Source organism: Phyllobates terribilis, unplaced genomic scaffold, assembly GCF_046119375.1.
Source record: "Phyllobates terribilis strain yellow unplaced genomic scaffold, ASM4611937v1 Scaffold_4__5_contigs__length_816908805, whole genome shotgun sequence".
In the NCBI taxonomy this organism is placed as follows: Eukaryota; Metazoa; Chordata; class Amphibia; order Anura; family Dendrobatidae; genus Phyllobates; species Phyllobates terribilis.
This window is the reverse complement of record NW_027362764.1, coordinates 212,806,939-212,821,393: the sequence shown is the minus strand read 5'-3', so window position 1 is coordinate 212,821,393 and position 14,455 is coordinate 212,806,939. Positions and strand designations below refer to the sequence as shown.

Below are 14,455 nucleotides of genomic sequence, written 5' to 3'. Positions count from 1 at the left end.
CAGGGACAGTCTCTGGGTATAAGGGCAGGTAGTCACGGCAAGTGACAGGGACAGTCTCTGGGTAGAAGGACGGGTACTCACGGCAAGTGACAGGGACAGTCTCTGGGTAGAAGGACAGCAGGCAGGTGGCTGGTGAGCGGGCGAGAGTCTTTGGACAGGCAGGTGGTCACGGCAAGTGACGGCAGAGCCTCCAGGTAGGCTAGCAGGCAGGTAGCAGGTGAGTGCTCCCAGGTGAGCAGGCAAGAGTCTCTGGACAGGCAGGTGGTCACGGCAAGAGACGGCGGAGTCTCCAGGTAGGCTAGCAAGCAGGTAGCAGGTGAGCGCTCCCAGGTGAGCAGGCAAGAGTCTCTGGACAGGCAGGTGGTCACGGCAAGAGACGGCGGAGCCTCCAGGTAGGCTAGCAGGCAGGTAGCAGGTGAGCGCTCCCAGGTGAGCAGGCAAGAGTCTCTGGACAGGCAGGTGGTCACGGCAAGTGACGCGGAGCCTCCAGGTAGGCTAGCAGACAGGTAGCAGGTGAGCGGGCAGGCTGGTCCATAGACAGACTGACAGGTGTCGGAAGGCAGACCGTCGGACCGCAGGCTTGCAAGCAGGTAAACGGATATCAGGCAGGTATCAAGCAGGAATCTGACAGGTGACTGGCAGGTAACTGGTAACGGGACCTGAGGGCTGAAGCAGAGTGAAGGCTTTGCAACAACATTGCTCGGGCACCTCCATTTTGGAGGAGGTGCCTTATATATGGTGAGGTCCTCCGGCCATTGGCCGGGGACTCCTTAGGACGGCGCGCGCGGCCCCTTTAAGAGAGGGGGAGCGCGCGCGCGCCCTAAGCACAGTGGCCGGGAAGCAGCGCGCGCTGCCAGCAGAGCGGGAGGAGGACGCCGGGCACGGAGTGGAGAGGTGAGGGGAACAGCGTCCCTGCCTAGCAGGAGGCAGGGACGCCGACGCTACAGTACCCCCCCCTTTAGGCCCCCCCTTTTTTAGGCCAGACAGAAATTTATCAAGGATGAGAGGGGCATGGATGTTCTCCCGGGGCTCCCAAGTTCTCTCCTCAGGACCAAACCCCTTCCAATCTACCAGAAAAAAGGTTTTTCCTCTTACCCTTTTGGTGGCCAGAATGTTCTCTACCTCAAACTCGTTTTCAGCGGAAACCGGAGCAGGAGGCGTACCTGTAGACTTGGAAAAAGAGTTAAGTACCACGGGTTTGAGGAGAGATACATGGAAGGAGTTAGGGATCCGCAAGTTGGCCGGGAGTCTGAATTTATAGGCCACTGGGTTGATTTGTTTGATAACTTCCAGTGGGCCGATGAACCGAGGCCCTAACTTGTAGGAAGGAATCTTGAGCCGGACATACTTGGACGAGAGCCAGACTTTATCTTCAGGACGGAATTGTGGAGGATCCAGGCGTTTCTTGTCAGCGTGTTTTTTCATCCGCTTGGACGACAGAAGGAGATGCGGATCGGGTACTCTCCCAAATGGAGGAAAATTTGCTAACGAGAGATTCCGCAGCCGGATTGTCCACCGAGGTGGAGATGGGAAATGGGATCCGAGGATGCTGACCGAAGACTACAAAAAACGGGGACTTGGAGGAAGATTCGCTCTCGTGATTATTGTAAGAGAATTCGGCCCATGGCAGGAGATCCACCCAGTCTGAATGGTGGGCATTAACGAAATGCCGGAGGTAACTGGTCAGTATCTGATTGATCCGCTCCACTTGACCATTGGACTGTGGGTGGTATGCGGAGGAGAAGTCCAGGGTGACGTCTAGCAGCTTGCATGTGGCTCTCCAGAAGCGTGAGGTGAACTGGACCCCACGATCCGACATGATGTGGAGGGGCAGGCCATGGAGACGGAAGATGTGGCGGATAAAGTCTTTAGCCAGCTCGGGTGCAGACGGGAGGCCTGGCAGGGGAATGAAATGAGCCATTTTGGAAAAGCGGTCAGCGACCACCCAAATGACCGTACAACCGGCAGAGACAGGGAGATCTGTTATGAAGTCCATAGCTATATGCTGCCAGGGGGCAGCAGGTACTGGAAGAGGAAGGAGGCGACCGGCTGGCAGGTGTCTCGGAACCTTGTTGCGGGCGCAGGACACACAGACAGAAACAAAGTCTATTACGTCCTTGTGCAGGGTAGGCCACCAGTAGTGCCGGGTGATAAGCTGGAGGGTCTTTTTCTGACCGGCGTGGCCAGCAAGCTTAGACGAGTGACCCCAGTGTAGGATCTTCTCCCGATCAGGTACCGTTACGAACGTCTTACCGGGAGGGAGACAATTTAGACTCACGGGGGCCACCTGCATTACTCTGGCGGGATCGATGATGTGTTTAGGTTCCTCCTCAAGATCAGACACCAGGAAGGATTGGGACAAGGCATCAGCTTTGATGTTTTTGTCAGCCGGGCAAAAATGAAGAACAAAATCAAAGCGAGCAAAAAACAAGGACCACCGGACTTGGCGTGGGTTAAGTCTCTGGGCACTCTGGAGGTAAGCCAAGTTCTTGTGGTCCGTGTAAATTATTACCGGGTGAAGAGCCCCCTCGAGCAGGTAACGCCACTCCTCCAATGCCAGCTTAATGGCCAATAACTCTCGGTCTCCTATAGAATAGTTGCGCTCGGAAGAGGAGAAGAGTTTGGAGAAGAAGCCGCAAGTTACCATTCTCCCGGAAGACAATTTTTGGGTAAGTACCGCTCCGGCTCCAGAAGAGGAGGCGTCAACTTCCAGGAAGAATTGCTTATTGCCGTCCGGGCGATGCAGCACCGGGGCGGAAGAGAAAGCCTGTTTTAAGGAAAGAAAGGCTTCCTCTGCTTCGGGCGGCCATTCTCTGGGATTAGTGCCCTTACGGGTGAGCGCAGAGATAGGGGCCGTCCGGGAAGAGAACTGCGGTATGAAGAGGCAGTAGTAGTTGGCGAAGCCCAGGAACCGCTGAATAGCCTTCAACCCCTCTGGTCGAGGCCACTTCTCGATGGCAGACAGTTTCTCAGGATCCATTCGTAGGCCGGTGTGAGAAATTATGTAGCCCAAAAACGGAAGCGAGGTCTGCTCAAAGAGGCACTTCTCATATTTAGCGTAGAGGTGGTTCTGCCTGAGCCTGAGCAGAACCTGACGAACATCCCTCCGGTGTGTGGGGAGATCCGGAGAGAAGACCAAGATGTCGTTCAGGTACACCACTACGCAGGAGTAGAGAAGGTCCCGGAAGATGTCATTGACCAACTCTTGAAAGACGGCAGGAGCGTTACAGAGACCGAAGGGCATTACCAGGTATTCATAGTGGCCGTCCCGGGTGTTGAATGCCGTCTTCCATTCATCCCCCTGACGGATACGGACCAGGTTATACGCCTCACGGAGGTCCAGCTTGGTGAGGATTCTAGCCCCCCTCAGACGGTCAAATAATTCCGGGATGAGCGGAAGGGGGTATTTATTCTTCACCGTGATCTGGTTAAGGCCTCTATAGTCTATACAGGGACAGAGTGAGCCGTCCTTCTTTTTGACGAAGAAGAAGCCTGCTCCCGCCGGGGAAGTAGATTTCTGGATGAACCCCCGGACCAGATTCTCCTCAATATATTCTGACATGGATCGGGTCTCAGCAGCGTACAAAGGGTAAATGCGCCCACGGGGAGGAGTAGCGCCGGGCATCAGGTCGATTGTGCAGTCGTATGGTCTATGAGGGGGTAATGTCTCTGCCTCCTTTTTATTAAAGACGTCCGCATACGACCAATAAGGAGCCGGAAGACCAGGTAGATTGGCTGGAGTAGGAGAAGGACGGACAGGATGGACGGGAACTAAACAAGTCTTATGGCAGTCCTGTCCCCAGCGAAGGACTTCTCCGGTCTGCCAATCAAGCAAGGGTGCATGTCTCTGAAGCCAAGGTAGGCCTAGTAAGAGGGCGTGAGAGAGTCCAGGCAGAACATAAAAGAAGATGCTCTCAGAGGGCAGCATTCCCACCTGCAGGGTTATGGATTCGGTGATGAGTTGGATGGTATGTGGTAAGAGACCCCCATCCACGGCAGCGACAGATAAGGGTACAGCTAGAGGTTTGGTGGGAATGCGGTATGTCTCTACCAGAGACTGAGAAATGAGATTTCCGGCAGCTCCAGAGTCAAGTTGGGCTAGTTCAAAATAACGGTTCTCCCCGCAGATGATAGAGACCGACAGCAACAGAGATGGAGAGGGTTTACTCTTGTCTAGGACGACCTCTCTGAGCGATCCTAGACACAGGCGTTTCCTGACCTCTCCGGGCAGGAACGGATCCGGGGCTCCTTACTGCCACAGTAGAAGCAGCTCCCCTCGGCACGGCGTAACTCTTGACGGGTTTTGACCATCTTGGTCTGGTCGACCTGCATAGGCTCGGGTGAGTGCTCCTGGGGAGTAGTGGGAGAAGTGACAGATTTCTGAAAGGTAGGGGCTAGACGTGGAAACCTCCTCTCACGGGTGACCTCTTTGGCGCGTTCCTGGAACCGGATGTCAATCCGGGTGGCAAGAGTTATTAAGTCGTCGAGTGTGGTAGGTATGTCCCGACCGGCGAGTTCATCTTTAATACGGCCGGTCAGACCCTCCCAAAAGACAGACACCAGGGCGTCGTTATCCCAGGCCAGCTCCGAAGCAAGGGGACGGAACCGTATGGCATATTGGCCCACGGTGAGATTTCCTTGATGGAGGCGTAGCAGAGATGATGCGGATGAGGTCTTCCGTCCGGGTTCGTCGAAGACTTTCCGGAAAGCCGTGAGAAAGGCTGGCAGGTTGGACACCAGGGGGTCTCCTCTCTCCCATAGAGGATTTAGCCAAGCCAGTGCCTCCCCCGAGAGATGGGACTTGATGAAGGCTACTTTGGCCCGGTCGGAGATAAACTGGTGGGACAGGAGTTCAAAGTGCAGGGTGCACTGGTTTATGAAGCCCCGAGCTTGAGCGGGGTCGCCTCCGAAACGAGGAGGTGCAGAAAGCCGGGGTCCGGGGCAGGATGCCATGGTATTGGTGGGCAGCGGCGCTGCCGAGCTGCGAGTCATGACACTAGCGATGGTTGCTGGTGGAGTAGTCAGAGTGTCCAGGCGAGAGTTGACACTCCGCAGATGACTCAGGATGGACTCCTGTTGGGACCTCTGACGGGACAGTTCATGACATAGGTCCGAGAGCGAGGGAGCTTGGGTGCCACCGGGTTCCATGGCCCGAGCAAACTGTAACGGGTCTGGGAGGCGGAACCTCTGAGCAACTATACAAGGGGGCGGTCCTTGTAAGGAAGCGGGTGGCTCCCAGGGAGGACAGGCAGGTAGTCACGGCAAGTGACAGGGACAGTCTCTGGGTAGAAGGACGGGTACTCACGGCAAGTGACAGGGACAGTCTCTGGGTAGAAGGACAGCAGGCAGGTGGCTGGTGAGCGGGCGAGAGTCTTTGGACAGGCAGGTGGTCACGGCAAGTGACGGCAGAGCCTCCAGGTAGGCTAGCAAGCAGGTAGCAGGTGAGCGCTCCCAGGTGAGCAGGCAAGAGTCTCTGGACAGGCAGGTGGTCACGGCAAGAGACGGCGGAGCCTCCAGGTAGGCTAGCAGGCAGGTAGCAGGTGAGCGCTCCCAGGTGAGCAGGCAAGAGTCTCTGGACAGGCAGGTGGTCACGGCAAGAGACGGCGGAGCCTCCAGGTAGGCTAGCAGGCAGGTAGCAGGTGAGCGCTCCCAGGTGAGCAGGCAAGAGTCTCTAGACAGGCAGGTGGTCACGGCAAGTGACGGCGGAGCCTCCAGGTAGGCTAGCAGGCAGGTAGCAGATGAGCGCTCTCAGGTGAGCGGGCAGGCTGGTCCATAGACAGACTGACAGGTGTCGGAAGGCAGACCGTCGGACCGCAGGCTTGCAAGCAGGTAAATGGATATCAGGCAGGTATCAAGCAGGAATCTGACAGGTGACTGGCAGGTAACTGGTAACGGGACCTGAGGGCTGAAGCAGAGTGAAGGCTTTGCAACAACATTGCTCGGGCACCTCCATTTTGGAGGAGGTGCCTTATATATGGTGAGGTGACTCCTTAGGACGGCGCGCGCGGCCCCTTTAAGAGAGGGAGAGCGCGCGTGCGCCCTAAGCACAGTGGCCGGGAAGCAGCGCGCGCTACCAGCAGAGCGGGAGGAGGACGCCGGGCACGGAGTGGAGAGGTGAGGGGAACAGCGTCCCTGCCTAGCAGGAGGCAGGGACGCCGACGCTACAGAGATAATCTCTAAATCGTTCACAGATAGCCCATTTCAATGCTAGGAACTCCAATTTTCCAGAATGTAGATTGTAATTCTTTTCGTCGTCTGTCAATGTTGTAGAACCGTAACCGATGACTCTCAATTTTCCATCTTGATGCTGATACAGGGCATCTCCCAGTCCAACTTGAGAAGCATCACAATGAAGAACAAGTGGTAAATTGAATTCAGGATATCCCAAGATGGGTGGTTTTACCAGGTAGTCTATTAGTTCTTCCAATAATGCCTGGTGGTCTGCTTTCCAGAGAATGGGCTGTTGGGACGAAACTGCGCTGTTTCTTTTAAGCCCGGTCCTACTCGCGTTTTTCTTTTTCTCCATGGGTGTTGTTGACTCTGTCGTCCCCCCCAAGAGGAGGTATAGCGGGGCAGCAATCCTGGAGAAGTTCCGAACGTAAGTACGATAGTAGGAGAGGAATCCTAAGATCTGCCTCAACTCCCCGACAGCTTGTCTTTTAAGGCTAGTACTGGAGCGATTTCTTCTGGGTCCATGGTATATCTTCTCCGGACACAATTATCCCTAGAAATCGGACTTGCCTTTTGAACAGTTCACACTTCTTTGGGGTCAACTTAACTCCGTGTTGTTGATACCGCTGTAATACTGTCCTCATGTGTTCAACATGCTCCCGGAAGGTTTTGCTGTGTACCACATTGTCATCCACGTACGGCTGGCAGATATCGTCCCTCAATCCTTCTAAACATGTCTCCATGCTCCTCTGGAATTCTGCTGGAGCTGAACTGCTCGATATGCGGATCCACTCATATAATCCCCACAGTGTGATGAATGCTGTCAAGGGTCTACTGGACTCTTCGACAGACCCTTGGTGGTATGCCTTACCCTGATCCACGTGCTTCCTGATAGGCTATCAAGCATATCTTGGATCTTTGGTATCGGGTGTCAATCAGGTACTGACTTTTGGTTTAGTTCCCGGTAATCACAACAGAGTCTCAATGTACCGTCCTTCTTCCTAACACAGACAATAGGAGAGGAATAAGACGACTTTGACTTTTGGACCGAACCTCTGTTGATGAGATCTTGTAAATATTCTTTCACTTCACAATGTAATGGTTTTGGCACAGACATGTAACTTCTGTTTACTGGGGTCATGTCTTTCAAATTGATTTTCAAATGCAATGACGGGATACAGCCTATATCAGAGTCATCTTTGGAGAACGCATGACACTCTTCTCTCAGCATCGGTTTTGCTACCGCTAGATCTTTTGCACACAAGTGTTCCAGGGGTACTGGAGGATCCCAGGACCCCGAGGTGTGTTGCGCACTTTCCTCCCCTGGGCGACTCCTGTTCCTTGGTAGGGAGACTGAATTCACTGTAGACCTCTGGGCTGGTCTCACACTGGCTGGATATACCGTTTTAATGGTTTTGATGTTACCTAACACAGTCTTTGGATCCAGTCTAATTTTGTGTTTCGTAGTATTCATCACCGGTACTGTCACTCGAGCAATCCCACCAGTAGGAATCGTAAGCACAGTCACACCTTGAACTTGTCCTTCCGGAAGTTCTGAGGTGTCTTTTGGCATGAACAGTCTTTTCTGAACTTTTCTTCCCAGTTCTACCCGGACTCCACACCTCACCCCCCACCATTTGGTTTGCAGGGATGATGGTTGGGCGCAAGCCTACCTTGACTTCTTTTAGGTTCATTGTATTCTGTGCTTTTTTTAATCACATTTTTTTAATCACATTTTCCGACATGGCGTTGGATAAGGCAAGCGATGTGGCAATTGCATCCACCACCAGCGTCCCTGCTTTGTGTTTCGTGATGACCTCACTGATTACATTATAACCCAGAATAGGATCCTCTGCCACGTTCTGATCACTGGTCACAAGAAAAGGTACCAAAAGCTTCATGGTGTTGCTGTTCTTTGTGGCCCTGAGTTGGAAAGTCATTTCCACCCAGCCTATGAAAGGGATTTCGGTCTGGTTGACGACTTTGCCGTGGAGGTCCACTGGTCCCAAGAGTTCTTTTAGTGACCGAAGGCAAGTGTGTGGCAGGTAGTGCCTTCTCCATTCTTCATTTAAAATGCTCGCTTGGACTTCTGTGTGCCACAGTGCTTTTACTAGGAGTCCATCTAGCTGGCACTGTATAAAGCACCTTTCACCGATTAGGCTGATGAGGCTATCTTTACTGACCGAGGAATCCTCCTCCCAGGAGTACATCGTTTGACCTCCGCACTGGGCATTAAGTAGCTGATGCCACTGTGTCCCTTGCAGCTGTTGTAGACGGGAACACACTTGGGGATAGTACTGATGCAGCCATTTTACCTCATGCGCTATTCTGGGGTTTGGTGAGATTTTGGATTTGCTTCTGGGGCCTCCTTCGTGTCGTGGTTACCAGTCACCCTGCACTGGTAACCTCCTGTCTTTTAACCCAAATGGCCGTGACCATTGGCATTCCTTGGCATAATGTCCTTCCTCACCACATCTTAGACAGTGGACACACACTGTACTCTGATTTGATGAACGGCATGCTTCACATGCCGAGTATCTTCTGTTTTGGAACCCACTCCTGGGTTTGAGGGATACCGTTTCTGGCCTGGAACGAATCAACTTTTTCACCTCAATCAACTCGGCTCGCAGTTCTCCTATTGCATCCTCCCATTCAGCGCTGGCGGTCTTCTCTTTTGTTGGTGATTTAAGGTTCCCTCTCGGAGGTGGCACTGGAGGGTCTCTATTATGATCTTCAGACTGGCCACTGGGGGTCTCCAACTTCAGCTGACTCATTTAGGTACTGTTTCAGCTGCAACTTGATATCTTTGCTGATTAATCCCGTTCCCAATGATCTCAATAACTTCTTCTGGACTAGTCCAGCATCAAACTTCTCTTCCACTTCTTCATCTCTGGATGCAAACAACAGTTTATCCTTCAGTTCAATTGCTCTGAATAAGAAACTTTGGGGTGATTCATTATTTTTCTGTGAGAGGTTAATGAGTTGGTGGAACAATTCTGAAGTACTCTCTTCTTTATAATGCGCTTTTAAAATCATCTTCAGCTATTGGAAGGTCACTTGACTTTTCATTTCTAGCATACTAGAAATGAAAAGTCAAGTGACTGGTTCAGTCCTGGGCTGATCACTTTCCCCACCCCCTTAACGATCTTATCTGGCTGATAGCCTTTCTGTAAGCCTGCATCGATCTGGTGCAACAAGTTCATATAAGACAGTCTTTCTTTCTGTTCACACTCTCCAATCTGTCCCAAGATCTTGAATTCTTTCCTTATAGTGATTTGTGGTGTTAGAGAGGACTGTCTCTATGATTTATCTAACCTGAGCAGGTTAAAGGTCCTGTCTGAGTCTATCACCCATTCAGAGGTTTTGGTTGATTCCTGCAGGGCTGTTGCTAAGGCTTTGAATTGTTCTTTCAATTTCTGTAATTCAGTCTGTGGATGGAGATTTCCGCTTTTGGTAATTGGTGAAACCCCTCCATCCTCTAACTTCAACCTGGTTAGAAACTGTGTTAGTTCCTGGAGGAATGTCCCCATGACGTCTTCAACTTCTTTCTTCCCCAGTTCATCCATTTTTGCATTAATGGCAGCTAACAGTTGCCTGCGGTTGTGTGCTTTGGAAATCTGTTCTTCTGACATCTTTATATGTTCTGCTACTGTTCTCAATTCTTCACAGATTAACTTAAGAAGCAGCTCACTAATTCTGTCCATTTGTATTTCCACATCCATTGCTGCTAGTGAGTTTTTCTTTAGGGCTGGTCCCCTTTAACAAGGTGTTTGTGGAAGTAAATCTAAGGCTATGTGCCCACGATGCAGAAATGCTCCGGATTTTACATGCGTTTTTCTGCCAGGGACAAGCGTATGTCCCGCATTTTTCACATGCGATTTCGCATGCGGGTTGTCAAGCGCTTTTCCAAGCGATTTTAGCATCACTTGGAAAAGTGCTTGACAACTTGGTCACACTATATAAATCCATGCAACCGGCATAGATTTATATAGTGTGACCAAGTTAATAGTTAAAAAGAATGGTAAAAAAATAAAAAAATAAACATTATACTCACCTTCTGATGGCCCCCGGTCTCCTTCTCCTGTGCGTCCGGTGTGTTGGGCGGCTCGCGGTGGTCTAAAAGGACCACGTGGTCGCGTTACCTGTCACATGACTAAATGACGTCATGGAATGTCCTTTTAGACCATCGTGAGCCGCCGGGGAGCCAGGACGCATCACTGAGGAGACCGGGGGCCATCAGAAGTTGAGTATAATGTTTATTTTTTATTTTAAATTCTTTTTTTTTTTACAGGTACTATGGTACCCGGGTTTGGAGGGGAATCTCCTCTTCTCCAGACCCGGGTACCATCCACACATTGAATCGCTTAATATCCGCATGTGCACACGTAGTGATGCGGATATTATGCGATTGAATGCAAGTCAATGGCGGCGAAAACGCCGCGATTACGCAAAATTAACACATGCACATGCAGATTATCATTGGGGAACATTGCAGACCTTCTGCCAAGCGTTTTTTAAGCGTTTCCGCAGTGGAATTGCCGCTGCGGAAACACTTAAAAAACGCATCATGGGCACACAGCCTAAAGCTTTCACTGGGCAGCATGGTGGCTCAGTGGATAGCACTGTAACCTGTAACCTTGAAGCGCTGGGGTTCTGGGTTCAAATCCCCCCCCCAAGGACAACATCTGCAAGGAGTTTGTATGTTCTCCCCATGTTTGTGTGGATTTCCTCCAGGTTCTCCAGTTTCCTCCCACACTCCAAAGACATACTGATAGGGAATCTAGATTGTGCCATTAATGTCTTTAAATTGTCTGAATTGTAAAGTGCTGTGGAATATGTTGGTGCTATATAAATAAAAAGATTTTTATTATACTATACTGGGGCAGTGAGGCTTTGTCATGCCAGCTGCAGGATATTGCTCTGATCAGCAGTACAGTATGAGGAGGACTCAGGTGCTGATTAGGGTTGAGTGAGTATGTTCTGTCCGAGTACGCTCGGGCCAAGCTCTGAGTAGTTACAGCTGCTCGGTGATATGGTTGAATCGCTCCCGTGTGCATGATTTGCAACTGTTTGACAGCTTTATTACATGTGAGGAATGTGTAAGAAATAGACATTCCTCACATGTAATAAAACTGTCAAATAGTTGCAAATCTTACACACGGGAGTGATTCAAACATATCACCGAGCAGCTGTAAATACTCGGTACTCGGCGAAAGGGTTAATAGAACATACTCGCTCAACACTAGTGCTGATCCTTTCACTGCCATCATCAGTACTCCAAATGAGAACATTTTGATATCAATGCATCTGAAGGCAGGCAAATAGACAGGGGCAAAAATGGTTTGGAAGAAGCCATTTCCATACAATTTTTTTTTTACAATAAATGAAAACAAATCCCCTATTGAAGTGATTTGCAAAGTTTAATAACTTCCCAAGCTGGACATGTTTTTTTTTCCAAACTGAAAGTTTAGTTACTCTTCAAGCCCTTGCCATTGTTTTCCATTCTCAGCCTGGTTCGCATACACATAAGTGAGCTCACTGGGGTGATCTGAAACTCCATAATCGTAAAAATATTTTCAGCAAGACTTATCTGTGCTCAGAGATGACATCTGTGGGCAGTTGTCTAGTGAAACCTCCTGTACAAATTGTCTCTATACAAATGAATAAAGGACATAGATTTATTTCACACTAATTGCAATACATCAAATATTTCCTGGGGAAAATCTTATCAAAATGTCATTACATTTGCAAATTATAAATTGTCCTTACTATTATTTTTTTTTTGCATTACAAATTACACATCTTTTTTTTTGTTTTGTTGCTTTGTTTCCCCAGAAAACTTTTTAATATTCAATGGCAGGACTTTTATTGTGAAGATAGAACATCAAATAAATGAGCCTTTCCTTTTTCACCCTGCCAGACCCCTTTGAAAAATCAGCAGCCCCCTCCTCTGCCTCACCTTAATCCCACCCTCTCCTCCTGTTAGCAGTCTGGTCTGAGCTGGCTCCTCTGTGAGTGACCCAGAAGTTGGCTGAACTTTCCCAGAAACTGCATACATAGACACTCACTTAGCCAAGGGGAATCTCATCATGTGAGGAGGGGTACATGAGGCTGATTTATAGCACAGTAGTTTTTAGGGGAGGGTAGTATATGGGCTGCACATTTTAATGCAAACTAAGCAGAAGAAAGGACTTTTAAACAGATACAACTGTGGATACAAAACATCTGGAGAGCATTTCAAGAGAGACTACAGACAGTGGTGCTGGAGCTGAGCAGGAACCATGTAAACCTGATACCTCCAAGCTGTGAAGTGCTGGGATCCTAAGGAATAAGAGGCTGCAGCACTGACTGCCTATGGAAAGGAGGACACAAAGAACAGGACTGCTGTGGGGGGCTGCACAGTCACCGCTGCTCTACAAGACATGGTATGGATGGCTGTCTGTGACCATCAGGGTGGGAGTGTGAATGTACACATCTAATTCTCCAGGAATCAGCTTGTAACATTAGTCCTACACTTGTCAGATAACCCTCTAACTGCATGGGGAGAACAACCCTTTGTTTTAGATCCTATGCATTAGCATGTAGTAAAATGGTAAAAAACAAGCAATAAGCCTTTTATTTTAATGTAGTTGCATTTTTTTTAAATTTACCATCTTTTGTCATTTCATAAACTAGAATTTTATGCCGTTACTTCCCAAAACAAATGTCTGAATGCTTAGGCTGTGTTCACATGTTGTATTTTTGCCATTTTTTTTTTCTGTAGGCAAAACCTGCTCCCGGCAGTAAAGACGCTTACAAAAATCAGGTTTTGATGAGTTTTTGCTCCTTTTTTTGTGCAGATTATGTGTCATTTATCTACAGTGCATGTTCAATAAAGTTAGTTTTATTCACCAAATAAGAAGCAAAAACACATGGTTGCGGGTTTTTGCAGCGTTTTTGCCCTTTCTCATTGATTTCTATGATGAAAGATGAGAAAACGTTGCAAATACACTGAAAGAATTGACATGCTGCAGTTTACAAAAACGCAGCAGATTTCCAATTCAGTCAGAAAAAAAAAAACATTGTGTGCATGAAATTTAATAACCCCTTATTAATAATTTCAGGGAGGTGAGAAAAAAAACAATCAATTGCAGGACTAAACACAAACACGTCCATATTTTTCTCACCTACTTTCCATTATCCCCATTTTTGTTTTGTTCTTTTTACTATTCGGTTTCCTTTTTGCTACTCTTTCTATACCTTACTTAGTTTCTCCCTTTATTGCATTCTATTTCTTTCTATTTCCTTTAATCATAAAAATGCATTGGTTCTTTATATTTTTTAGGTCTTTAACGAGACTAAAGCCACGGCCCCACTATCAGTATCTGGTCAGTATTTTTTCTCAGGAGTGGGAGCCAAAACCAGGAGTGGGTGATAAATGCAGAATTAGCGACTTCTTTCTATTATACCTTTTCTCTGATTGCTCCTCACCTGATTTTGGCTCCCACTCCTTAGGAAAAAATACTGACCAAAGACTGATAGTGGGGCAGTGGCCTAGAAGGGTAGTCCAGAGTAAATTCTGTTTAATCTGTTGGGTTGCAGATATAGTGAATAACTAATGGAGCATTATTAACCCTCCTTCTGTCCAACACTGCCTCACCGCAAGTAATCTGGTCTTTGTTTACAGGCTGCAACTTTCACATTGAACATGACCGCTGTAGCCAATCACTTGGTGCAGGGTGCAGCAGCTCTGTCAATGTAGACAACACGAGTTGCTGAGCCAAATAATTGCCTGCAGCGATCTCTTTCGCCATAGTTTTAGTTACTATTGCAGCCTGACAAAAAAAAGGGAGGAGCAGCAGCGGAGAGGCAGTGCTGGACCTGGGGAGATTGAATATTGTTGAGTTTATTTCTATGTCTTTAAGGGATACATCTTGAAAGTTTGATAGATGAAGGACCCACCTCTAGGACCCCAACCTTTTGAAAGAATTGGAACAAGAAAGATCAGATCTGACAGGTCCCCCACTCCCTCCAACCGATCAGAATTCCCTGCCTAACCAGCCCTTTATACCCTTAGTCACCTAAACACATGTTTAAAAAAAAGTATTTAGAAACTCCATTTTTCTTATGCAAATGAACCTTTTGACTAGTCGAGGGGGCGATAGTTTCCCCAGACTAGTCGGCACTCTCTGCATGTTATGTTGCCCCCTGTGGTCGTGATAACATGATTTGCAAGAGGCGGTGTCATCGCCAGCTCCCTGTAAATCTTACGCATGCGCACAGCTTTCTTCGACAACGTCATTGT

At 48.9% G+C, this 14,455-nt stretch overlaps 1 protein-coding gene across 2 annotated transcripts in view; it reads left to right on the top strand.

Annotated features, from left to right (window-relative positions):
• Positions 1-12,134: 12,134 nt before the first annotated feature.
• GASK1A (golgi associated kinase 1A) overlaps positions 12,135-14,455 on the top strand; it is an 82,418-nt gene continuing 80,097 nt past the window's right edge. For both annotated transcript variants that reach the window (XM_073678051.1, XM_073678052.1), the window contains exon 1: positions 12,135-12,596. In XM_073678051.1, the coding sequence (XP_073534152.1) occupies positions 12,594-12,596 (3 nt within the window). In that variant the 5' untranslated portion in view covers positions 12,135-12,593. The remainder of the gene's footprint in view (positions 12,597-14,455) is intronic.